The sequence below is a fragment of the Phyllostomus discolor genome (genome assembly GCF_004126475.2).
Source record: "Phyllostomus discolor isolate MPI-MPIP mPhyDis1 chromosome 15 unlocalized genomic scaffold, mPhyDis1.pri.v3 mPhyDis1_scaffold_2, whole genome shotgun sequence".
Taxonomy (NCBI): Eukaryota; Metazoa; Chordata; class Mammalia; order Chiroptera; family Phyllostomidae; genus Phyllostomus; species Phyllostomus discolor.
Genome location: NW_023397491.1, coordinates 282,193 through 310,168, shown reverse-complemented (window position 1 = coordinate 310,168; position 27,976 = coordinate 282,193). Strand labels below are relative to the sequence as shown.

General features: G+C 44.4%; 1 protein-coding gene across 1 annotated transcript in view; it reads left to right on the top strand.

Annotated features, from left to right (window-relative positions):
• Positions 1–3,013: 3,013 nt before the first annotated feature.
• The window catches only part of LOC118498624 (insulin receptor-like), a 43,115-nt gene continuing 18,152 nt past the window's right edge, over positions 3,014–27,976 (top strand). Inside the window, exons 1-3 of the mRNA XM_036017269.1 lie at positions 3,014–3,160; positions 3,358–3,457; positions 23,495–23,696. Of these exons, the coding sequence (XP_035873162.1) occupies positions 3,014–3,160; positions 3,358–3,457; positions 23,495–23,696 (449 nt within the window). The remainder of the gene's footprint in view (positions 3,161–3,357; positions 3,458–23,494; positions 23,697–27,976) is intronic.

Sequence of the window (27,976 nt, the reverse complement as noted above, 5' to 3'; positions counted from 1 at the left end):
GTGAGTGGGTGAGTGGGTGAGTGAGTGGGTGAGAAGGTGAATGAGTGGGTTAGTTGGTGAGTGTGTGAATGGGAGAGTCGGTGAGGGAGTGAGTGACTGACTGATTTGATGAGTAAATGGGTTAGTGGGTGAATGCATTAATGGGTGAGTGAGTGAGTGGGTGAGTGGGTGACTGAGTGGGTGAGTAGGTGAGTGGATGAGTGGGCGATTGGGTGAGTGGGTGAGTAGGTGAGTGGATGAGTGGGTGATTGGGTGAGTGGTTGAGTGAGTGGGTGAGAGTGAGTTTGGGGAGTGACTGGTTGAGTGGGTGATTGGGTTAGTGGGTGTGTGAGTGGGTGAGTGAGTGGGTGAGGAGAGGATGAGTGGGTGAGTGGGTAAGTGGTTGAGTGAGTGGGTGGGTGAGTGAGAGACAGAGTAGATGAGTGACTGAGTGGGTGAGGAAGTGGGTGAGTGGGTGAGTGAGTGGGTTAATGGGTGCATGGGTGAGTGTGTGTGAGCCAGTGAGTGGATGAGTGACTGGGTGATTGAGTAGGTGAGTGGCTTAGTGGGAAAGTGGGTAGGTGGGTAAGTGAGGGGGGGAGTGAGTTGGTGGGAAGGTGAATGGGTGACCCACTCACCCACTCAGCCACTCACCGACTCACTCATCCACCCATCCACTCACTCACTCAACCACTCACCTTCTCACTCATCTACTCATTCAGTCTCCCACTCACCCACTCACCCACTACCCACTCAACCACTTGCCCACTCACCCAGTCTCCCACTCATCCCCTCAGTCACTCACCACTCATTCACCCACTCAGTCAGTCACCAATTCACTTATCCACTCCACATCTTAGTGAGACTAGATGTTTCTGCTGAAAGAATCCATCAGGGACATCCATACTCTAGAAATTCATTGTCACTCAAGGATTCCATTGTATTATGCTACCATTCATTCTTGTGCTGACGGAAAATCCTTTCACTAGCTCCTCGCTGTCAAACACACCACGGAATTCATATTTCAGAGACATACTTCAACAGAAGGCTGAGAACAGTGCGTACTGACACTCCACTTATTCCATTTTCAACGGCAATGACTACAGTGATAACGTGTTCCACAGTGAACATGCTCTGGTGGACAACTGACCTTGACAACTCTCATTCCTATGTTATTTAGAGGAGTGCCAACCCTTCACCACTGCATTGTCAGAATGGAATTTATGTGGAGCATTGAAAGTGCACATTTAGCTTGATATTCACTTCTAGCTTCACAAACATGTGTAGTGTAAAAGTTACCCACTAATGTCTGTATGCATGTCTTAGGTTACACTTGTCTTGTAGAGAAAATACATTGGAGAGAACTGTGATATAGGAATTAATGGTATTTCACAGACGATACACTTCTACACTCTCATTCACATATGTGACGCTGGAAAATAGATTTTGGAAGCCCTTGCCCTGACTTTGCAGGAAAGTGAAATTTCACAAAGATACTTCAATAGAGGTGTGAAAAATAGTACACATGACTGCAGGCAGCATGCATTTTGTCTTGTCATGGAATGAGTCCTTTGAGTTGGGGTTATGAGCACTGCAGAAAGTGTTTTCTTCAAACATGCATCACATAGCCTTTGTCCTTCCCCGGGGAATGTGCAAGAACTCAAACAATTGAGTACTGTTTTTTCCTGAGAGAAATGCCTGTGGTGAGCAAAGGGGACATTTAGTTTGTATTCATTTTTACATTCACAAAACTGTGTTGTTCACCTCAAGTAGTAGGCTTTACCAGCACATCTTAGGGAGACTGGACGTTTCTGCTGAAAAAATTTATCGGGGACATCTATACTCTAGTAATTCATTGTCACTCAAGGATTCCAGCATGATATGCTACCATCCACTCTCATGCTGACAGAAAATTGCAAGAACAGTGGCCGGAGGGCCAAGCCAGGAGAACTGTGGCCAGAGGACCAAGCCGGGAGAACCATGGCAGGAGGGCCAAAACATGAGAATCACAGCCATTTGGCCTAGCTAGGAGAAGGGCAGCCGAAGGGCCGAGCCACAAGAACTGCAGCCAGAGGGCCTAGCCAGGAGAACTGTGGCCCAAGGGCCAAGTTGAGAGGACCACTACAGGAGGGCTGAGCTGGGAGGAGAGCAGCTGGAGGAACAAGCAGGGAGAACCACATCCAGAGGGCTGATCAGGAGAACCACATCAGGAGGGCCAAGATGGGAGAACCGTGTCTGAAAGTCCGAGATGGGAGAATCATGGCTGGAGGTCCAAGTCGGGAGAACTGCAGCCAGAGAGCAGAGCCAGGAAAACCACGGAGAGTTGAGCCCAGATAACTGTGGCCAGTTGGCCAAGATGAAAGAAGGGTGGCCAGAGGGCTGAGCCCAGAGAACCTAAGCCGAAGGACCGAGCTGGGACAATTTCGGTCAGAGGCCTGAGATGGGAGAATCGCAGCCAGAGTTGTGAACCAGGAGACCCACTGCCAGAGGGCCAAGTGGGGAGAACTGCAGCTGGAGAACTGAGCTGGGAGACCCACGGCCAGAGGGCTGAGCCTGAGAAGGATGGTCAGAGGGCCAAGCTGGGAGAACTGGGGCCAGAGGGCTGAGCCTGGAGAAACACAGCCAGAGAGCTGAGCTGAGAGAACTGTGCCAGGAGGGCTGAGATGGCAGAATCGTGGCCAAAGGTCCAAGTCAAGAGAACTGCAGCCAGAGAGCCAAGTCAGGAGAACCGCAGCCAGAGAGCTGAGCTAGGAGAACCGGGTTCGATTAGCTGAGCGGGGAGAATCGTGCCTATAGGGGCAAGCCAGGAGAACCACATTCAGAAGGAGGAGACAGGAGAACCACGGCTGGAGGGCCCATCCGGAATACCCGTGGCTGGTGGGGAAAGGTGGGAGATGTGCCTCTGGAGGACCAATCCATGAGAGCCACGGCCAGTCCACTGAGATGGGAGACGGGTGGCTAGAAGGCAGAGTTGGGAGTACAGCAGCAGCAGGGCCAAACTAGGAAAGATGTGGCTGGTAGGTGAAGGCGGGAGATGCCCGGCCAACAGCTGAGCCAGAAGAAATGCGGCAGTTCAGCCAAGACTGGAGAAGGGTGGTTGGAGGGTCAAGTCGGGAGAACCACAGCCATAGGGCAGAGCCGGGTAAACCGTGACCAGTGGGCCGAAGCCCAGGCCCAGACAGTGAGTCCTGCCAGGCCAGCTGGTCAACCCCCGAAACCCGGGCCCAGAAACTAAGTATTTCCTGGCCATCTGCTCCACCTGGGCAGCCCGGACCCAAACACGAAGTCCTGCTGGGCCAGCAGGTCGAACCCCACAGCCCTGGCCCATAGACTAAGTCCCACCTGGACACCTGGTCGACTGCCGGAACCCTGGCACAGATTAAGTCCATCTGGGACAGCTGGCCGACACTCGCAGCCCAGGCCAAGAGACAAAGCCCCCCAGGCCAGCTGGTAGACCCCCACAGCCAGGGCCAAAACAGTAAGTACCACCATGCCAGCAGGTCGACCTGGGTAGACCAGGCCCAGAGACTAAGTCCAGCTGGGCCAGCTGGCCAACAACGGCTGCCCAGGCCAAGAGACTAAGTCCCTCAGGACCAGCTTGTCCACCCCCACAGCCCGGGTCCAGAGACTGAGTTCGCCAGGTCAGCTGGTTGACCCATGCAGTCCTGGCCCAGAGACGGTGTCGTGCCAGACTAGCTTGTCAACCCCACAGCCCAGATCCAGAAACTAAGTCTCGCCAGGCCTGCCAGTTGACCCAGGCAACCCAGGCCCAGAGATTAAGTCCTGCATGACCAGCTGGTCGAACTGTGCAGCCCAGGCCCAGAGACTAAGTCCCACAGGGCCAGCTGGTCAACCCAGACAGCCTGGGCCCAGAAACTAAGTCCTGGGGAGCCAGCTAGTCAAGTCCCGCAGCCCCAGCCCGGAGACAAAGTCCCGCCATGCCAGCTGTTCTATTTGGGCAGCTCTGGCCCAGAGACTAAGTCCTGCTGAACAAACTGATCCATGCCCACAAACTGAGCCAAGAGACTAAGTCCCTTCATGCCAGATGTTCAACACGTACATCCTGGGCCCAGAGACTAAGTCCAGCCAGGCCAGCTGGCTGACGACGGCCGCCCAGGCCAAGAGATTAACTTCCACAGGGCCAGCTTGTTGACTCCCACAGCCATGGCCAACAGGCTAAGTCCCACTGGGCCAGCTGGTCGACCCAGGCAGCCCAAGCCCAGAGACTAAGTCCCGCCAGGCCAGCTGGTCGACCCAGGCTGCCTGGGCCCAGAGATTGTCACACCAGGCCAGCCGGTGCACCCAGGCAGCCTGATCTCAGACAGTTATGTCCCACCAGGCCAATTGGTCCAACCATGCAGCCCAGGCCCAGAGACTAAGTCCCACTGGGCCAGCTGGTCGAACCTCGCAGCCCCAACCTAGACACTAAGTCCTTCCAGTCCAGCTGGTCAACCTAGGCAACCCAGGCCCAGAGACTAAGTCCCACCAGGCCAGGTGGTCAACCCAGGCAGCCTGGGCCCAGAGACTAAGTCCCTAGAAGCCAGGTCATCAAGCCCCATAGCCCAGGACTAGAGACAAAGTCCTGCTAGGCCAGTAGTTCTACCCAGGCAGCCCTGGCCCAGAGACTAAGTCCTGCTGAGCCAGCTGGTAGATGCCCTGTAACTGGGCCCAGGCACTAAGTCCCTTTGTGCCAGCTGGTCAACACGTGCATCCCGGGCCCAGAGATTAAGTCAGCCTGGCCATCTGGCCAATGACAGCCACCCGGGCCAAGAGATTAAGTCCCAGAGGGCTAGCTGGTCACCCCCCACAGCCATGGCCCACAGAATAAGTCATGCTGGGCCAGCTGGTCGACCCCTGCCACCCAGGCCCAAAAACTAAGTCCCACCAACCAGCTGGTGGACTCAGGCAGCCCAGGCCCAGAGACTACATTGCTGCTGGGCCAGTTGGTTGACCCCCACAACCTTGGTCCGGAGACTAAGTCCTGCCTGGCCAGGTGGTCAACCTGAGCAGCCCAGGCCGAGAGAATAAGTCACACTGGGCCAACTGGTTGACCTGGGCAGGCCTGGCCCATAGACTAAGTCCTGCCGAGCCAGCTGCTCAACGCCTGGAAACTGGGCCCAGACACCAAGTCCCATTATGCCAGCTGGTCAACACACACAGCCCAGGCCCAGAGACTAAGTCCTGCCCGGCCAGCTGGTTGACCCCTGCAGCCAGGGCCCAGAGAGTAAGTCCCACCACACCAACTGGTCAACCCAGGTAGACCGGGCCCAGAGACTAAGCCAAGCAGGGCAAGCTTGTCAACCTCCGCAGGCCCGATGTGTGGACTATGTCCAACTTGGCCAACTGGTCAACTCAGGCAGCATGGGCCAAGACTAATTCTGCCGGGCCAGCTGGTCTACCCAGGCACCTCTCCCAGAGACCAGCACCTGGAGACTACGTCCCACCAGGCCAGCTAGTCAACCCTGGCAGCTGAGGCACAGAGACTTAAGTCCCGCCAGGACAGCTGGTCTACCTGGGCAACCCAGGCCCAGAGATTAAGTCCTGCCTTGCCAGCTGGATGACCCAGGCAGACCTGTCCCAGAGACTAAGTTGCACTGAGCCAGCTTGTCTACCCCTGAAGCCCAGGCCCACAGACTCAAGTCTCACCTGGCCAGCCGGTCGACCAGGGACCTTTAGTCCCTGGCCCAGAGACTAAGTTTTGCTGGGCCAGCTAATTGACCCAGGCAGCCAGGGCCAGAGAGTAAGTCCTGCCAGTCCAGCTTATTGACCCACACAGCCCTAGCCTAGACACTAAGTCCCACAAGTCCAGCTGTTCAACCTGGGTGGCCCGGGCCCAGAAACTAAGTCCTGCCAGGCCAGCTGGTTGAACCGGGCACCTCGGACCCAGAGACTAAGACCCAATGGGCCAGCTGGTTGACCCTAGCTGAGCAGGCCCAGAAACCAGGTCATGTGGTCCAGGTGGTCAATCCCTGCCACCTGGGCCCAGAGACTAAGTCCCACCGGACCAAAAGAGTAAGTCCCACCACGCCAGCTCATCAACCCTCGCAGCCCAGGCCAAGAGAGGAAGTCCCACCCGGCCAGCTGGTTGACCACCACAACTCTGGCCTAGATACTAAGTACTGGCACACCATCTGGTTGACCCGGGCAGACCAGGCCCAAAGACTACGTCTCATCAGGCCAACTGGTCGACTCCCCTAGCCCTGACCAAGAGACTAAGTCCTGCCACACCAGCTGGTCATCTCCCGCAGCCCAGGCCTGGAGACTATGTCCCGCCAAGCCGCCTGGTCGACCCTGGAAGCCGAGGCACAGACACTTAAGTCCCACCAGGCCAGCTGGTTGACCTAGGCAACCTGGACCCAGAGACTAAGTCCTGCTGGGCCAGCGTGTCAAACCAAGCAGCCAGAAGAATGTTTTCCTCCATCCTGCATGCCCCGTGGATGGAGCAGGAGTCCTGATCAACCTCCACCGAGGCAGAGGGAAAAAAAAAGGAATGGGAGAATGAGGTAAACATACGACCCCTAGACATGTGCGCCACAACCCGCAGCCCTCCTGTGTAAGGGGCCTCAGGCACTGCCATCCTCTGTGCCACCACCAACCCCTTGGCTCCCCCATCCTAGCCAAGGATTTACAAAAGAAACCACATCAAGACAGGTGGATGGGCAGAGATGAGAAAAGGGCTGGCCCCACTCCCATGGCTGGCAACTGAGATTCTGGAGGGATATTTCAGCTGTAAAGGTTCCCCCTGAGAAGCATGGGGTCTCAACTCCAAGCTGGGCTTCCCAAGCCAGAGCACCAGAACTAGGAAAAGATGCCCACAGGATACCTGACTTTGAAAATAAGTGGGGATTCGGCCTGACAGCATGGTGCTAGAGACACAAGTACCTTTTTAAAGGGCAACACAAAAAATCTCATTGACGGCCACTGACCCTGGGCTCTGTCAAAGGGAGGGTAGAGTAGAATAGAGCTGCTTGAGGAGAGATGGAAGTTTATGGCTCGGGGGAGAAAGCTAAAGATATAGCTGCCAAGATCCCTGTGCTGAGCCCTCTCCCACACCACAGATGTCATCTTTCTTGGGTGGAACACCCCCTTCCGTGTAGCATCAGCCTGGGGAAATGCAATAGCCTCATTCTCTGGCTCCCTGTAATCCACCCCTGCTGAGGAGTCCGCTGCCTGGGCCAGGGTATAGAGGTCCAAACAGACTCAGGGGGTGTCAGTGACTGAATTGTGTGGCTTTGGGGTGGGGCCATTTCCTGTGAACTTGACCTGAGATGTGTCCCCTCTGTGGGAGATTCACCAGTCCCACCCTCCCAAGTCTTGGTGACTCCACCCTGCTGAGGTCTTGGCAGAATCTGGGAAAGCCTGAGTTGTGTGGCTCTGGGGTAAAAGCCATGACCCTCAACTTCTCCAAAGCCTGACCAACGTTTCCATCTCATGGGGGATCTACTGGCCCTATCCTCTCAAATCTCCTCAGCTGAGCTTGGGAAAACTCTGGACAGACTGAGTTGTATGGGTCTAGTATGGGGGCCATTTTTTTTCCTCACATGCCCAACCTGTGTAGAGACCTCCCATCACAAGGCCAAATCTTGGTCTGTTTGGCCTGGATAAACTCTACTGGCCTCACTCTGATGATTTCTTAAACTCGTCCACACCACAAAGGTGTTTAAGCACCCAGCACATGGCAGCTAGACTTGGTGGACCCTGGGACATTTGCTGAGTGACCTCACACCCAGCATTGGCACCAAGTTCAAACATGTTTCAGTCTGGTGAACACTACTCAGCCCTCTCTGGTGACTCGCTTGTCTTAGACAACTTGACAACAGCCAGTGACTGAGTGTAACAGTCAGCTGGCAGGCAGAGACAGGAAGAGGTGGATCTTAGGGTGCATTAGGACTTTTGCGGACTTGCCTCTGGACCCAGTGCTGGTAAAAGTGCCCTTGGTGTGTGGTTTGGTCCTACCTGCACATATTGAGGCCTAACAGAAACAGTAACAGCTGCAGATAGCTTTGTAGCATCAGAAAGGTTGCCCAGGGCCAGTAACAGGCAGTGTCTGACATTGGACCGCTCCAGAGCCCACCCCAAGAGGTTGCAGAACCAACACACACAGTGGCTAGCTTCAGACCACATCAGAGCAAGATCCATTTACCTTCATGAGAGACATATCCAAAGGGGGACCTCAGTAGGCACAGGACCCTACAGAGGCAAATTCTGCTTCATGTGGTCAGCACCTGAACTGTAGCTTGTACACTGGTTGGGATTGATCCTCACAACCAGCATGGGCCAATAGCACCAAAATTCAGTTCCAACAGGAGGGCCCATATTACCTACACAAAGGGTATTCCTGAGAAATCCAGCCAAGGTGATCAAGGAGACTGTGCCACTGGGTCTCTCAGGACACCTACAGTATAAGTCTACCCCATGAAGACTGGGAGTCATAGCAGATCTACCTAATACATAGAAACAAACACCAAGAGGCAGGCAAAATGGGGAGACAAAGAAACATGCCTCAAATGAAAGGAGAAATTGTCAGAAAAAAAAAGAGCTTAATTAAATGGAGTCAAACTATGGATCAGATATGGAATTAAAAAAAAAAAAAGGTTGAAGGGATGCCGAAGGAACTTAGTGAGAATTACAACAGCATGAAGAAGGACATAGAAACCATAAAAAGGGGCCAATCAGAAATGAAGAATACAATATCTGAAATGAAGACTACACTAGAAGGAATAAACTGTAGGTTGGATGAAGCAGAGGATTGAATCAGTGATTGGAAGACAAGGTAGCAGAAAATATCTAATCAGAGCAGCAAAAAGAAAAAACATTTTTAAAAAATGTGGATAGTTTAAGGGACTTTTGGGACAACATGAAGAGTAATAGGATCTGCATCATAGGGATATGAGAAGGACAAGAGAGAGAGAAAGGGATCAAGAATCCATTTCAAGAAATAATGACTGAACATTTCCCTAACCTGGTGAAGGAAAAAGACACACAAGTTCAGAAAGTGCAGAGTCCCAAATAAGATGAACCCTAAGAGGCTTGCACCAAGACAAAACATAATTAAAATGGCAAAGGTTAAAAACCAAAAGAGAATCTTAAAAGCATTGAGAGAAAGGCAGTTAGTTACCTACATGGGAGCTTCCATAAGACTGTCAGCTGATTTCTCAACAGAAACACTTCAGGCCTGAAGGGATTGGCATGAAATATTCAAATTGATAAGAAGCAAGGACCTACAACAAAAGCTACATTGCCCAACAAGGCTATCATTTGAAGTTGAAGGCGAAATAATAGCTTCCCAGATAAGAGAAATCCAAAGGAGTTTGTTACCACCAAACCAGTAATGTTAAAGATCTTCAAGAGGAAGTGGGGGAAGGAGAAGTAGGAGAGGGAGGAGGAGGAGGAAAAGAAGAAAACTAGCAAAGTTAAAACAATAAAGTGACAATAAATACATACCTATCCATAGTCACTTTAAATGTAGATGGCTTAAATGCTCCAGTCAAAAGACATAGTAGCTGAACATGTAAGATAACAAAACCCACATATATTCTGGCTACAAGAGACTCACCTCAGAACACAAGATACACACAGACTAAAAGTGAGGAAATGGTAAAAGAGACTTCATGCATATGTAAATGAAAAAAACCAAGCCAGCAATTCTTAACATCTAATGAAATAGACTTTAAAACCAAAGTTATAGTAAGAGACAAAGAAAGACACTACATAACAATAGAGGGAGAAAACCAAAAAGAGGATGTAATCTTTGTAAACATTTATGCTCCCCACACATGAGCACCTAAGTATTTATGGGAAGGAAATACTGATGAATATAAAGGAGGGAACAAAGGTAATATAGACATAGGAGGGGATTTTAACACCCATTTGACATCACATAACACACATTTGACATCAGTGGATTGATCTTACAGACAGAAAGTCAACAAAGAGATAGCAGCCTTAAATGACACACTAGATCAGATGGATTTAATTGTTATCTTCAGAGTATTTTGCCCCAAAGAAGCAGAACTAATACATATTCATTTCAAGTGCACATGGAACATTCATAGGATAGACTATATGATAGGACACAAAACAAGGCTCAGTATATTTAAGAAGATTGATATGTCATGCATCTTCCCTGACCATAATGGCATGAGGCTAGAATCAATCACAATTAAAAAACTGAAAAACACAAAAAAGACTTGGAGGCTAAATAACATGTTAATAAACAATGAGTGGGTTAGTAATAAGAGATCAAGGAAGAAATCAAACAATATCTTGAAACAAATGAAAATAAGAACACAACAACACAAAATCTATGGGACATAATGAAAACAATCCTAAGGAGAAAATTCATAGCATTACAGGCCTACCTCAATAAAACAAGAAAAAACTCAAACAAACAACAGACAAAGCCCAAAGTGAGTAGAAGAAAGGAAATAATAAAGATCAGAGTAGAAATAAGTGAGTCTAAAAAATACAAAAGATCAGTGAAACTAAAATGTGGTTCTTTGAAAAGATAACCAAGATTGACAAACATTTAATCATCCTCATCAAGCATAAAAAGAGAAAGGACACAAAGAAATAAAATCAGAAAAAAAATCAGAAAACAGGAAAAGTAACAACTGATAATATAGAAATTTCTAAGAAGGGACTATGAACAACTATATACCAACAAATTGGACAATCCAGATAAAATGGATGAATTCCTAGAAACATACAATCTTCCAAAACTGAATCAAGAAGAATCAGAAAATCTGAATAGGTAGTTACAATTAATTGAAGCAGTAATCAAAAAACTCCAAACAAAGAAAAAGTCTGAGACTAGATGGCTTCATGGGAGAACAAATGCAAGCCCTGACTGGTGTGGCTTGGTTAGTTGGAGCATCATACTGTATACTGAAGGTTGTGGGTTCAATTCCTGGTCAGGGTACATACTTAGGTTATAGGTTTGATCCGGATCAGGGCATGTGTGTGAGGCCACTAATCAAATCCATCAGTGTTTTCTCTCACATCCATGTCTGTCTGTATGTCTGTCTCTCTCTTCCCCCCTCCCTTCCTCTGTCTCTAAAAGCAATGAACAAAATGTCATAATGTGACTTCCAGCCAAGATGGAGGCATAGGTGGACGTACCATACCTCCACGCACAACCAAGATTAGAACAACAACAATTTAGAGGCAGAATAACACCCAGAACTGACAGAGAATTTATCTGAATGGAAGTCGGACAGCCAAGAAGTCGAAGTAGACCCATAGACCCGTTCATCAAGACCAGTAGGAGGGGCTGAGAGGAGCAGCCAGGCGCGGGGCGCAGCACAGGCCACAGCAAGGAGAGCTGAGACAGATAGGTACATAAGGCAACCGGGAGAGTATAAGGCATCTCGGGCCTGCAAGATTGCAGCGGGTAGACCCTGAGTATGCAAGCGGCAGCTGGCAGACCCAGTGAGGCGGTGTATGTGGAGCAGGGCAGAGAACACAACCCAGGATCCCAGAGAAGGGACTGAGGTCCCACAGAGAATGGAGCTACTGCCATTGTTCCCTCCCGCCCCTGCCCCCACCCCTGCCCCCGCCCTCACATACAATGTCACAATCTAGTGACTGGGGTGCCCAGCCTTGGTGAACACATAAGGCTCTGCCCCTCCCGGTAACAGGAGTGACCAGACCCCCCCCCCCAAAAAAAGAGAGAGATATGTCTCAAACAGAAGAACAGATAAATGTCCCAGGACTCATCATTTTAAGTGACCGAGAGATAGCCAGTCTATCAGATGCACAGTTCAAAACACTGGTGATCAGGAAGCTCACAGAATTGATTGATTTTGGGAGCAAATTAGATGAAAAAATGCAGGTTATCATAAAAGAGATGAAGGAAAATTTACGGAGAACCAATAGTGATGGGAAGGAAACTGGGACTCAAAACAATAGAATGGACCAGAAGGAAGAAAAAAACAACCAAACAGGAAAGAATGGAGAAATAAGAATTCAAAAAAAAAATGAGGAGAAGCTTAGGAACCTCCAGGACATCTTTAAATGTTCCAACATCAGAATTATAGGGGTACCAGAAGGAGAAGAGGAAAAGCAACAGATTGAGCAGGTATTTGAACAAATAATAAAGGAGAACTTCCCCATTCTAGTAAAGGAAATAGACTTCCAGGAAATCCAGGAAGCTCGGAGAGTCCCAGAGAAGTTGGACCCAAGAAGAAACACACCATGGCACATCATAATTACATTAGCCAAGGTAAAAATGAAGGAGAGAATCCTAGAAGCAGCAAGAGATAAGGGGACAGTAACCTACAAAGGAGTTCCCATCAGACTGTCAGCTGATTTCTCAAAAGAGACCTTACAGACAAGAAGGGTCTAGAAAGAAGTATTCCAAGTCATGAAAGGCAAGGACCTATATCCGAGATTACTCTAACCAGCAAAGCTTTCATTTAGAATGGAAGAGCAAAGTGCTTCTCAGACAAGGTCAAGTTAAAGGAGTTCATCATCACCAAGCCCTTATTTTATGAAATGTTAAAGGGACTTATCTAAGAAAAGAAGATAAAGAAAAGACATGTATAGTAAAACGACAGCAAACTCACAAATATCAACAACCACACCTAAAGCAAAACCAAAAGAAACTAAGCAAACAACTAGAACAGGAACAGAACCACAGAAATGGAGAATCACATGGAGGGTTAGCAACAGGGGAGTGAGAGGAGGAGAGAGGGGGAAAAGGTACAGAGAATAAGTAGCATAGATTGTAGGTTGAAAATAGATAGGGGGAGGGTAAAAATTGTATGGGAAATGTAGAAGCTAAAGAACTTAAGTATGACACATGGACATGACTAAAGGGGGAGATGTGGGTGGGAGAGGGTATACAGGGTGGAGGGGAGTGAAGGGGGAAATGGGACAACTGTAATAGCATAATCAAAATATATTTTTAAAAATGTCATAATGTGAGGATTTAAAAAAGAAAGGAGAACAAACAACTCTCCTTCTCTAATTACTCCAAAAAAATTCAAGAGGACAGCACTCCCAAGCTCATTTTTTGAGGCCAGCATTATTCTAATTTTAAAACTTGATACAGAGTCTTCAGAGAAAGCAAGATTACAGGCCAATATATCTGATGAACATAGATGCTAAAATCCCTAACAAAATATTACCAAACTGGATTCAACAATACATTAAAAAGATCATACACTATGATCAAGTGGGATTTATTTCAGAGATGCAAGCTTGGTACAATATTTGCAAATCAAGGGATATGATACACCATGAAAATAAAACAAAAGATAAAAACCACACAATCAGGTGGAGAGAAGATGGCGGCTTTACTCTAGGCAGCGTTTTTCTCAGCTTCTGTGAAGAGGGGGGAAACTCACGGATCGGTGGAGAAACAGAGCAAGTGGGCCAGGTTACTGAATCATTTTTTAAAGCAGGACATCAAAAATTATTGCACTCGCCAGAAAACCAGACGGTAAGGAGATGGCTACACGACAAAAGGGGCCCAGGGATCAGCGCGGAGTCTAAGGGTGTACAGACCCCAGGCCTGCCCGGTGCTCGGGGTTCTGCACCAGGGAACCCGGGAGAGGGAAGTCACTGCTCCCTCCCCCGAATACGGGGGTGAGCAACTCCAGGGGACAACGTGTTGCTAAAAGGAACAGATTGGCCAGTTGGACTGGGAAAAAATCGCCCAGGGACTATGATCGCCCGCCCAGAGACCTGGGAGGAGTGAGGGACTCTAGCCAACAAGACCAGGGGGAGCCTGAAAGGACGCCTGCACCCCTAGCTTAGTGGAAGTGCAGATCTGTGGACAGAACCGGCCGCACTCGGCTCGCACCCCATAGGGAGGCCTGAATTGCGCGCTGCAATCCCGGGAGGGAAGTGGCACTTGGTGCGTTCCTACAGTGGTGGCTCAGAGATTTCCAGCCAGCCCGACCAGGGGAGCCGGGAAAGGCGCCAACACCCGGTTGAGTGTGGTTCGGCGGGAAACACGGAGCTGGAAACAGCTTGGCGTGTGCACTGTCAGGATGGCTGACTCTCGCGCGCTTTGATCTCAGAAGGGTCACGGTGAGGCACTTAGGGCGATCCTAGACCCAGAATCTCAAAAGTTTGGGGGAGGGGTGCGCTCTTTTACAATCCCCAGGGAGGGTGCAGTGAATCCCAAAACCTCACAGGTGTCTCCTGAGAGCATAGACCTGGAAACCTGCAGGACCCCGGAGTCCGGAAGAACGTGGGAGTGACACCCAAAGAGCCAGTGTGTTCGGGAGCGCCCACGCTACCTGTAACACCACCTGAGGTCTGGCTAGGAGATAGAAAAGCATTTCAATGGTCCCTCAGCCAGCTGAAGCCAGCAAGATCAGAAAAACTGGTCTGGCCAGTTAGAAACCAACAAGAGGGGTTTTGTTTGTTTGTTTGTTTTGTTTGTTTGTTTGTTTGTTTTTACCCTTTTCTTTTTTGTTTTTTTTCTTTGTTTTGTTTTGCTTTTTGTTTTTGTTTGTTTTTGGTTTTGTTTGGTTTTGTTTGGTTTCTCTGGATGTTGTTGGTTGATAGATTTTATCTTGTGTTTTATATGACATTTTATTTTTCAATTCTTATTATTTTTTTCTCGCAATCCCTTATGTTTCTCTTCCATTCATCCTAATATTATTCTTTCCACTCCAAATTTATCTCTCCTGCACTACATCTTCTGCTTTTCTTTCTTTTTTTTTTTAATCTTGCAAGTTACTGAAAATTTGTATTATCTTTTTCTCACTCTTCCAACATTTTTTATTTTAATAATATTTTGGTATTCTTTTTCTTTCTGTATAATTTTCTTTGCTTGGCTGGTTATACTGTCATTTGATAGGTTCCCCCTGGTATCTCAGGCACAAGGTGTTGAGAAGTTACTATCCTTCATCTGTGTTCCTTTAATACACCTCGCAAGGTTCTATACTCTTTATTCTTGTTATCTAGACCTCATCGATTCTGCCACAAGACTGTCACTTTACTATTACTGTTAATAAGACCTAGTCTATACAATTGTAATTGCTTCTCAATACCCCTACCTGATCTCAGCCCACTTTGCAATTTTTTGAACTATACTATTGTGGGGGTTGTCTCTATTCTTTTACTCACGACTCCTATATACTAATCTTTAGTCCAATTCTACCATAGAATCTGACTTCCCACAGCCTCACAGTTTTCTAGATCCAACGAACAATCCTCTCCTCCCCAACAAGAGTCTTACCTTCTTTCCATCCTTTCTAAAACATGGATAGTGGAGTGGAGGATCACAGTTAACACTATAAGGAGCCAAAGGATAACCCATCTCTTCTCTACTGGCTGCTAATGTAAATATCATAGTATACTGTCTTGCTGTTTTAAACCATTTTGCCTTACTCCTCCAACTGATCACAAAAAAGAATAGGGGGAAGCTGTGAGCACCAGGATACATGAAGGAGATTGCACCACTGAATCTCGCTAATATTCTACCACAGAAGTTCACACCATAATTAAAGGGAATTAGAACAGATCAAATTAACAAACAAGAAGAAAAAAGAAGAAACCCACGAACAATGAGAAAACAAAGAAACAACCCCCAATAGAAGGGAAAGGAGGAAGCCTCAGGAAAAATGCTAAATGAAATAGAGGCAACTCAACTATCAGATAGTGAGTTCAAAACAATGATTACCAGGAAGTTCAATGAACTCACAATGAGCTTTCAGAATTAGAGGGAAACTACATCAATCTCACTGCAAACTATATAAACATGAAAAAGGAAATAGAAACTCTCAACAAAGGCCAAGAGGAAATGAAGAATACAATTTCTGAACTGAAGAACACAGTAGAAGGAATGAAAAGCAGGCTTGATGAAGCAGAAGATCAGATTAGCGAGCTGGAGGACAAAGTAGAAAACAGCATCCAGAAAGAGCAAGAAAAGGAAAAGAGGCTCAGAAAGAATGAAGAGGGATTAAGAGAAATGCAAGACAATATGAAACATAATAATATCCGTATAATAGGGATACCAGAAGGAGAAGAAGAAAAACAAGGGATCGAAACCTAGTTGAACAAGTAATGAAGGAGAACTTCCCTAATTTGATGAGAGAAAGAGTCACACAAATCCAGGAAACACAGAGAGTCCCAATCAAGAGGAACCCAAAGAGACCCACCCCAAGGCACATCATAATTAAAATGACAAATTTCAAGACAAAGAGAGAATCTTAAAGGCAGCAAGGGAGAAAAAAGAAGTAACATACAAGGGAGCCCCAATAAGGCTAACAGCTGACTTCTCAATGGAAACACTTCAAGCCAGAAGAGAATGGCAAGAAATACTCCAGGTAATGAGAACCAGAGGGCTGCAACCAAGGCTACTATATCCAGCAAGTCTCTCAATCAAGATAGAAGGCCAAATAAGAAGCTTCCCAGACAAAAGAAGTCTAAAAAAATACACCTCAACCAAACCAGCTCTGAAAGAAATTCTAAAAGGACTGCTTTAAGGAAGGGAGGGGAGAAAGAGAGAGGGGGAGAGAGAGAGAGAGAGAGAGAAACACGTACATAAAAGACAATGAATAAGTACCTATCAATAATAACCTTAAATGTAAATGGATTAAATGCTCCAACCAACAGACATAGAATAGCTGATTGGATAAGAAAAAATGACCCACATATCTGCTGTCTACAAGAGACCCACCTCAGGATAAAAGACATACACAGGCTGAAAGTGAAGGGCTGGAAACAAATCTTCCAAGCAAATGGACAGGGAAAAAAAGCCGGGGTAGCAATACTCATATCAGACAAAATAGATTTCCAAAGAAGGTACATAAAGAGAGACCCAGAAGGGCACTTCATAATACTCAAGGGAAGAATTCACCAAGAAGACATAAATATTGTAAATATATATACACCCAACATAGGAGCGCCAAAATACATAAAGAAAATCTTAGAGAACCTCAAGAAAGAAATGGACAGCAACACAATTATAGTGGGAGATTTTAACACCCCACTATCAAAAATGGACAGATCTTCTAAACAAAATATTAACAAAGATATTGTGGCATTGAACAATACCCTTGATGAAATGGACTTTACTGATATATACAGAGCCCTCCATCCAAAAGAAGATAAATATACATTCTTTTCAAATATACACGGAACATTCTCAAAGATAGACCACATGATAGGTCACAAAACAAGCCTAGGGAATTTCAAGAAAATTGAAATCATACCAAGCATTTTCTCAGACCACAAGGGACCGAAGCTAGAAACCAATCCAAAGGAAAAAAACCAAAAACACTCAAAATCATGGAGATTACATAGCATGCTATTAAACAATGAATGGGTCAAGAATGATATTAGGGAAGAAATCAAAAGGTTTCTGGAAACAAATGAAAAAGAACTCACAACAATACAAAACTTATGGGACACAGCCAAGGCAGTCCTGAGAGGGAAGTTCATAGCAATACAGGCCCACCTAAAAAGGTTAGAAACATTCCAAACAAACAACCTACCCTACATCTACAAGAACTCAAGGAACAACAACAAAGGCAGCCCAGAGCAAGCAGAAGGAAGGAAATAACCAAGATCAGAGCAGAATTAAATGACATAGAGACTAAAAGCACAATTCTAAGAATCAATGAATCCAAGAGCTGGTTCTTTGAAAAGATAAACAAAATCGACAAGCCTTTAAGCAGACTCATCAAGAAAAAAAGAGAGAAGACACAAATAAACACAATCAGAAATGAAAGAGGAGAGATTACAACAGATACCACAGAAATACGAAGGATTGTAAGAAATTACTACAAAGAGCTGTATGCCAAGAAATTTGAAAACCTAGGTGAAATGGACAACTTTCTAGAAAAATATAATCTTCCAAAACTCAATGAAAAAGAAGCAGAAAGCCTGAACAGACCAATAACAACAAAAGAAATTGAAGCAGTAATCACAAAACTCCCAACACACAAAAGCCACGGGACCAGATGGTTTCACAGGAGAATTCTACAAAGCATTTAAGGAAGAGCTAACCCCTATCCTTCAGAGACTATTCCAAAAAATCCAAAAAGATGGGAGTCTCCCAACCTCTTTTTATGAGGCCAACATCATCCTAACTCCAAAACCAGATAAAGACACAACAAAGAAAGAAAACTTCAGGCCAATATCACTGATGAACATTGACGCTAAAATCCTCAACAAAATACTGGCAAACCGCATCCAACAATACATTAAGAAGATAATATACCATGACCAAGTGGGATTCATTCCAGGGATGCAAGGATGGTTCAATATTCACAAGTCAGTAAATGTAATACATCACATAAACAAAAGTAAAGACAAAAACCACATGATCATATCAATTGATGCAGAAAAAGCATTTGATAAGGTACAGAACACATTCATGATAAAAACACTCGGCAAAGTGGGAATAGAGGGAGCATTCCTCAACATAATAAAGGGCATATATGAGAGACCTACAGCCAACATCATACTCAATGGGCAAAAATTAAAATCTTTTCTACTAAGATCAGGAACAAGACAAGGCTGTCCACTTTCACCACTTCTGTTCAATATAGTACTGGAAGTTTTAGCCACAGCAATCAGACAAGAAAAAGAAATAAAGGCATTCGAATTGGAAAGGAGGAAACAAAACTGTCACTGTTTGCAGATTACATGACAGTATACATAGAAAATCCTATAGATGCTGCCAAAAAACTGCTTGACCTAGTAAACGAATTTGGCAAAACAGCGGGATACAAAGTCAATATCCAGAAATCAAAGGCATTTCTGTACACCAACAATGAAACAGCAGAAACAGAGATCAAGGAAAAAATCCCATTCGAAATAGCAAAAAAAAAATAAAATATCTAGGAATAAACCTAACCAAAGAGGTAAAAGACCTGTATTCAGAAAACTACACAACACTGAAGAAAGAAATCAAGGAAGACACAAAGAAATGGAAACATGTACCGTGTTCATGGATTGGAAGAATTAATATCATTAATATGTCCATACTACCCAAAGCAATTTACACATTTAATGCAATTCCTATTAAAGTACCAATGGGATATTTCACAGACATAGAACAAACACTTGAAAAATGTATATGGAATTATAAACGACCCCAAATAGCTGCTGCAATTTTGAGAAAGAAGAGTAAAGTAGGAGGGATCACAATACCCGACACTAAACTATACTACAAGGCCAGTGTAATCAAAACAGCCTGGTACTGGCATAAAAACAGGCACATAGACCAATGGAACAGAACAGAGAGCCCAGAAATAAGCCCAAGTCTCTATGGTCACTTAATATTTGACAAAGGAGGCAGCAACATAAATTGGAATAAAAATAGCCTCTTCAACAAATGGTGTTGGGAGAACTGACAGCCACGTGCAAAAAAATGAAACTTGAGCACCAACTAACACCATATACAAAAATAAATTCAAGGTGGATAAAAGACTTAAATATAAAACATGACACCATTAAGGTCCTAGAGGAGAACGTAGGTAGGAAAGTCTCAGATATTTCACGCAGAAACTTTTTTACTGACTTGTCCCCTAGAGCAAGGGACATAAAGGAAAGAATAAACAAATGGGACCTCATCAAAATTAAAAGCTTCTACACAGCTAAGGAAAACAGTATCAAAATTAAAAGAGAACCAACTGTATGGGAAAACATATTTGCCAATGATACCTCAGACAAGGGTTTCATCTCCAAAATATATAAAGAACTTACACGACTGCACTCTAAGAAGACAAGGAATCCAATTAAAAAATGGGCAAAGAACTTGAACAGACACTTCTCCAAGGAGGACATACAGAGGATCCAAAGTCACATGAAAAGATGTTCAATATCGCTAGCCATCAGAGAGATGCAAATGAAAACCACAATGAGATACCACTTCACACCAGTCAGAATGGCCATCATAAACAAAGCAACAAACAACAAGTGTTGGAGAGGTTGTGGGAAAAAGGGGACCCTAGTGCACTGTTGGTGGGACTGCAGACTGGTACAACCACTATGGAAAGTAGTATAGAACTTCCTCAGAAAACTAAATATGGATCTGCCTTTTGACCCAGCAATTCCACTGCTGGGACTCTATCCTAAGAATACTAAAACACCAATCCAAAAGAACCTATGCATCCCAATACTCATAGCAGCACAATTTACAGTAGCTAGATGCTGGAAGCAACCAAGATGCCCATCGGTAAATGAATGGATCAAAAAACTATGGTACATTTACACAATGGAATTCTATGCAGCAGAAAGAAAGAATGAGCTCCTACCCTTTGCAACAGTGTGGATGGAGCTGGAAAACATTATGGTTAGCGAAACAAGCCAGGCAGTGAAAGACAAATACCATATGATTTCACCTTTGACAGGAACCTAAACAACAAAACAAAGAAGCAAGCAAAATATAACCAAAGACACTGAAATAGAGGACAGACTCACGGTGACTGGAGGGGAGAGAAGAGGGAATTTAAGGGGTCAGTGGGAAGGGCTCACAGGAACAAACTTAAAGGGCACATGGTCATAAACTAAGGGGAGGGTGGTAATGAGAGGGAAGTGGGGAGGGTTGGAGGGGGGAATGGATTGGGATTAAAAAGGAGAAAACTCAATTTGAACAATGATTAAAATATAATAAAAAATTTTTATTTATTACTTTTTATTCTGGAATTCTAAATCTATCATTGCAGTGTGACTGTTTAAACATGGCTTGATTTCTGATGATCCCAAAGTTTGTGTAATTAAAAAAGAAACCTTCTGAAGCTGGATACTGTGTGACCCACAGGAGATCCCTAGAGGACTCAGATCCACAGACAGTGAGTAGATGGTGGGGCAGGGATTGGGGGAGGGGGAGGAGGTTAGTGTGTAATGGGGATAGAGTTTTAGTTTGGGAGGGTGAGAAAGTCCTGCAGATGGATGGCGGGGATGGCTGCACAATAACATGAATGGACTTAATGTCACTGGACTGTGAGCTTAAAAATGAATAAGATGGTGAGTTTTATGTGACGCATATTTTACTATAATTTTTTTAAAAACCCAGTGCACACACAACTCTATAAACCTACTAACACACTCAAAATAATTGAATATACTAATCATGACTAGTACTGGCTTCTTATTAGTGTCCAATATTAGTTTTTGTTTAGCTTTATTGAGGTTGCTTACAAATTAAAATTGTAAGATATTTGTAAGTATTTATTTAATATTTGATATTAATTATCTGATATTTAACTTTTAAATATCGTACAAATTAAAATTCTAAGATATCTAAAGCATACATTGTGATGATCTGACATATGTTCATGTACATTGTGAAAAAACCCCTCCCATCTACCATATTTTTAGGACTATTAGACGCACCTAGGTTTTAGAGGAGGAAAATAGGAAAAAAATTTTTGAAGCAAAAATTCTGATAAAATATGTAATAACCTATGACCCCGTTCCACTGCTGCTGGGGAATTCGTCTCATAGTCTGAAAAAATAGGGTAGTTACTTAATATCCATCCATCATGACACACATCCACCTTTTCTTGTTTTGTGAGAACATTTAGAATGCATGTTAACTCAGCATATTTAAATTATACAGTACAGTTTTATCAACTGTATGGCTTTTTATTGTGATAAAATACATGTGACATAAAATTTATCATTTTAATCATTTTAAGTGTCAGTTCAGTGGCATTAAGGACATTTGCACTGTTGTGAAGCCATCACCACCACCATCTCCAGAACCTTCTCATCCTCCCAAACTGAAACTCTGTCCCATTAAACATTAACTTCCCATCCCCTCCCCCAGCCTTTCTCCCACCATCTACTCTTTGTCTCTATTTGAGCATCCTAGGGATGTCATTATGCTTTATAGTCATAGAATACCATGGGACACCAAGTGTCATGATTGGGTACCACAAAGGGTAACAGGTATCAGGAGCTATGCTTGCACCCGATCAGAAGTCCCTTCTCTCCAGAAAATTGTCAGAACATGCCCCCCTCCAAACCTCTACCCTGCCATGAAGGAAACCCAAGTTTTTTCTATCCATAATGCCATGACTGGCCTTTTAACAGTTACCCAGCCAGGTTATTCCATGTCGACTAATAAGTGTAAGAAGTACTTTTAAGAGTCCCTTGTAGCCCTGAAAGCTGTGTAAGTACTTGGGCTTCTAAATAGATACTCACCATTCATAGAAAGATACTTAGGGCTCATTGTCTAAGGGACCCATTCAAGGGGAGAGGAAGGCTGGAAGTGCCTTTTCTCAGCAGACACTAGTAGGCACCAGACAGCAAAGGCTGGTGGCAGAAAAGCAGACTCCAAAGGGCTGTCATGGACTTTGCCCCTAAGGAGTAGTGTGCATTCTTGGGGCTGCACCAGAAGTGTGGCTGTGCAGTTTGACTGCAAGGGTCAAGACACAGCCAGCTGTGTCACTCAGCAGCTTTGTGTTTGCACAACTGCTATCTGGAGAGGTTGTTTTTGTTTTGTTAATTCCCTTTCCTAAGCTGATTCAAACAATTCCTCCCTCACCACTCTCCACTCTCCTTTCATGTCTTTAGTCCAGGGTTCCTCTGCTCAGCAGTATGGGCTTTCCAGGCCTGGGACCCCTGGGGTGAGGCCATCCTGTGAAGTACAGGCCAACCAGCAGCAGCCCAGCCTCTGCCCTTTGGAGGCCAGTAGTCCCGTCTCACCCCACACATCCCAACTACCAGCACTACCTCCAGATCTTGCCCAGTGTCCAGTGGTGCAGAATCATCCCCTGGTGAGAACCACTGCTCTGATCTGACTTAGGAATTCCTGAAGGAGCTGTAAATTGTGGTATTTGTGCTTCACAGTTTGGTGGCTCAGTGTGATCATCGGGTCTCTGAGCCAAACCCCTTAAAAGTCCTGGTAGAATTCTGCTCTGTCTTCTGGACTCCATAGCTATGTGGTTGATTGATTGGCTTGATTCATTCATTCCACTGTGACTTGGCACCCCTGCTCTTTTCTAACCCTTCCTCCCGCTCTTCTCTCCCACATCCTCTTTTTGCTATATTGGGTCCTTGGTGTCTTTCAACATGCCAGGAAGTTCCTACCTCAGGGCCTCTGCACATGCTCTGTGCTCTGTCTAAATGGCCTGATGCTGCAATGCATGCACAGCTCCTTCCTGTACTTCATGCAGGACTGTTCAGCAGCCACTCTTTCTGAAACCTCATGATAAAGAACACTCCCTTCCTTATCCTCTCCTTTGACCCTGCCATCAGACCCATGGAAGATTGATTTATTAGTTTATTGTGTGTTCCCTATTCTTCTCAGCAGCACCCGTGCACTAGAAAGTTCCATGAGGAAAGGGGCAAGCCTGGCTGTCCAAAAAAATCTCCAGCCCTGTGGTGATTTGGTAGTGTCTGGTAATGTCTGGAACATGCCCCTTCTCAGTTGGCATTGTTTGGACTCTCCCGTGCAAGGCGTTTTGCAGTAGAACTTGAACCCAGACCCTGGCTCCGAGCTCTGTCCTGTGTGCCCAGCTGCTCTGAGCAGGTCCCCTTTGTTCTGCTTGTGTGTATTTCTGGGAGATTTGAGTCCATCTGTTCTGCCCTTCTGCAGGGCTGAAGCTGCCCTTGCGGACCTGGTCCCGACCGTTTGAGTCAGAGGGCTCCCAGAAGCACAACCAGAATGAGTATGAGGAGTCTGCTGGGGAGTGCTGCTCCTGCCCGAAGACCAATGCTCAAATTCTGAAGGAGCTGGAGGAGTCCTCCTTCTGGAAGACATTTGAGGATTACCTGCACAATGTGTTTTTTGTCCCCAGGTAAGGGGCTTTCACTGATTTGGGGTTGGAGGTCGGGGGTCATGACCTAGGGAACAAGATGAGGCAGGGACCCAGAGAGTCTGTGCTGAGTCCCTTCCCTGCACGGAGGAAGAGAGCCCATGATTTCAACAGGACCCTTACTGTCAAGACCAAATATTCATCAAAGAGGGGGAGAGTTTAGAAAACTTAACCTTTGCTTTTCAACTCTCCAGCATAGATACCTAGCCTCCAGTATCTATCTAAGTTCTTAGGCAAACTTTGTAAGGTTACTAACGTCAGTCTTGAGAAATTGCCTAGGCTTGATTTGTCACCAAGTCTCAAGCTGAGAGCATTCTCTTTTTAAAATCTATGTCAGCTTCTCATCCTTCTGGAACTTTCTACAGCATCTTCAGACCCAGAGACTTCTTCTATTTAAATATGTTGCATTTCCCATTAGTTCGTGGAGGGATTTACTAATGTATATTTTTAAAATTTATTTTAATTGTTGTTACAGTACAATTTTCTATCTTTTACTCTCATCCCAGCCCACCCTCCCAGCCCTCCCCTCCTCCTTCCCATTTCCACCCACACCTAGTTTTTATCCATATGTCCTTTATACTTGCTTATGGAAAACTTTCCCCTTTTCCCCTGAAATTCCCCTGAAATTCCCTCTCCTCTCCCCTCTGAACTCTGTCAGTCTGTTCTATATTAAAGTGTCTTTGGTTATATTTTGCTTGTTACTTTGTTTTGCTGTTTAGGTTCCTGTTAAAGGTGAGATCATATGGTATTTGTTTTTCACTACCTGGCTAATTTCGCTTAGCATAATATTTCCAGTTGCATCCATGCTGTGACAAAGGGTAGGAGCTCCTTCTTTCTTTCTGCTGCATAGAATTCCATTGTGTAAATGTACCACAGTTTTTTGATCCATTCATTTACTGATGGGCACTTAGGTTGCTTCCAACACTTGGCTATTGTAAATTGTGCTGCTATGAACATTGGGATGCATAGGTTCTTTTGGATTGGTGTTTCAGGGCTATTAAGATATAATCTTAGCAGTGGAATTGCTGGGTCAAAAGGCAGATCCATTTTTAGTTTTCTGAGGAAATTCCATACTACTTTCCTCAGTAGCTGTACCAGTCTGCAATCCCACCAACAGTGCACTAGGGACACCTTTTCACCACAACCTCTCCAACACTTGTTGTTTGTTGCTTTGTTTATGATGGCCATTCTTACAGGTGTGAAGTGGTATCTCATTGTGGTTTTAATTTGCATCTCTCTGATAGCTAGTTATATTGAGCATCTTTTCATGTGTTTCTGGATCCTCTGTATGTCCTCCTTAGAGAAGTGTCTGTTCAAATCCTTTGCCCATTTTTGAATTGGATTGCTTGTCTTCTTAGAGTGGAGTCATGTAAGTTCTTTATATATTTTGGAGATGAAACCCTTGTCTGAGGTATCATTGGAAAATATGTTTCCCATACAGTTGGTTCTCTTTTTATTTTAATAGTTTTCTTTAGCTGTGCAGAAGCTTTTTATTTTGATGAGATCCCATTTGTTTATTCTTTCCTTTATGTCCCTTGTTCTGGGGGACATATCAGTAAAAAAGTTGCTACGTGAAATACCTGATATTTTCCTGCCTGTGTTTTCCTCTACGACTTTAATGGTGACATGGCTTATATTTAAGTCTTTTATCCACCTTGAATTTATTTTTGTGTATGATGTAAGTTGGTCCTTGAGTTTCATTTTTTTGCACATAGCTGTCCAGTTTTCCCAACATCATTTGTTGAAGATACTGTTTGTACTCCATTTTATGTTGCTGCCTCCTTTGTCAAATACTAATTGACCGTAGAGACTTGGGCTTATTTCTGGGCTCTCTGTTCTGTTCCATTGGTCTATGTGCCTGTTTTTATGCCAGTTCCAGGATGTTTTGATTACAGTAGCCTTGTAATACAGCTTGATATCAGGTACTGTGATCCTTCCTACTTTGTTCTTCCTTCTCAAAATTGCAGCAGATACTCAGGGTTGTTTATAGTTGCATATACATTTTTGAAGTGTTTGTCCTATGTCTGTAAAATATGCCATTGGTACTTTAATAGGCATTGCATTGAATCTGTAAATTGCTTTGGGTAGTATGGACATTTTGATAATGTTAATTCTTCCAATCCATGAACATGGTATATGTTTCTATTTGTTTGTGTCTTCCTTAATTTCTTTCTTCAGTGTGGTGTGGTTTTCTTTATACAGGTCTTTTACTTCCTTGGTTAGATTTATTCCTGGGTATTTTATTTTTCTTTTTGTTATTTCAAATGGGATTTTTTTCCTTATTTCTGTTTCTGCTGTTTCATTGTTGATATACAAAAATGCCTTTGATTTCTGGATATTGACTTTGTATCCCACAGTTTTGCCAAATTCATTTATTAGGTCAAGCAGTTTTTTAGCAGAGTCTATAGGATTTTCTAGGTACACTATCATGTCATCTGCAAGCAATGACAGTTTTGTTTCCTCCTTTCTGATTTGGATGCCTTTTATTTCCTTTCCTTGTCTGACTGCTGTGGCTAAAACTTCCAATACCATATTGAATAAAAGTGGTGAAAGTAGACAACCTTGTTTTGTTCCTGATCTTAGTGGAAAAGATTTTAGTTTTTGCCCATTGAGTATGATGTTGGCTGTAGGTCTATCATATATGGCCTTTATTATGTTGAGGAATGCTCCCTCTATTTCCACTTTGCTGAGTGTTTTTGTAAAAAAAATGGGTGCTGTACCTTATCAAATGATTTTTCTGCATCTATTGATATGATCATGTGGTTTTTGTCTTTGCTTTTGTTTATGTGATGTATTACATTTACTGATTTGTGAATATTGTACCATCCTTGCATCCCTGGAATGAATCCCACTTGGTCATGGTGTATGATCTTTCTAATGTATTGTTGGATGCAGTTTGCCAATATTTTGTTGAGGATTTTAGCATCTATGTTCATCAGTTATATTGGCCTGAAGTTTTCCTTCTTTGTTGTGTCCTTATCTGGTTTTGGGATTAGGATGATGCTGGCTTCATAAAAGGAGTTTGGGAGTCTTTCATCATTCTGGAATTTTTGGAATAGTCTGTGAAGGATAGGGATTAGCTCTTCCTTAAATGCTTTGTAAAATTCTCCTGTGCAACCATCTGGACCCAGACTTTTGTGTGTCAGTTTTGTGATTACTGCTTCCATTTCTTTTGTTGTTATTGGTCTGTTCAGGCTTTCTGCTTCTTTTTCATTGAGTTTTAGAAGATTATATTTTTCTAGAAAGTTGTCCATTTCACCTAGGTTTTCAAATTTCTTGGCATACAGTTCTTCATAGTAATTTCGTACACTCCTTTTTATTTCTGTGGTGTCTGTTGTAATCTCTCCTCTTTCATTTCTCACTGTGATCCTTTCTCTTTTTTTCTTGATGAGCCTGCTTAAAGACTTGTCAATTTTCTTTATCTTTTCAAAGAACCAGCTCCTGGACTCATTGATCCTTAGAATTGTGCTTTTAGTCTCTATGTCATTTAATTCTGCTCTGATCTTGGTTATTTCCTTCCCTCTGCTTGCTCTGGGCTGTCTTCATTGTTTTTCCTCAAGTTCTTGTACACATAGGGTTAGGTTGTTTGTTTGAAAATTTTCTCTTTTTTAGGTGGGCCTGTATTGCTATGAACTTCCCTCTCAGGACTGCCTTTGCTGTGTCCCATAAATTTTGGATTGTTGTGAGTTCATTTTCATTTGTTTCCAGAAACTTTTTGATTTCATCCCTTATTTCATTCTTGACCCATTCATGGTTTAGTAGCATGCTGTTCAATCTCCATGATTTTTAGTGTTTCAGGTTTCTTCCGTTGGGGTTGGTTTCTAGTTTCAGTCCCTTCAGGTCAGAGAAAATGCTTGGTATAATTTCAATTTTCTTAAATTTGTTGAGGCTTGCTTTGTGTCCTGTCTTGTGTCCTATCACGTGGTCTATCTTTGAAAATGTTCCATGTATGTTTGAGAAAATGTGTATTTTGCTTGTTTTAGATGAAGGGCTCAATATATATCAGTTAAGTCCATTTCCTCTAGGGCATTGTTTAATGCCACAATATCTTAGTTGATATTCTGTTTGGAGGATCTGTCCATTTTTGACAGTGGGGTGTTAAAATCCCCTGCTATAATTGTGTTGCTGTCAATGTCCTTCTTAAAGTCCCCTAAGATTTCCTTTATGTATTTGGGTGCTCCTATGTTGGCTGCATATATATTTACAATATTTATGTCTTCTTGGTGGTTTCTTCCCTTGAGTATTATGAAGTGCCCTTCTGG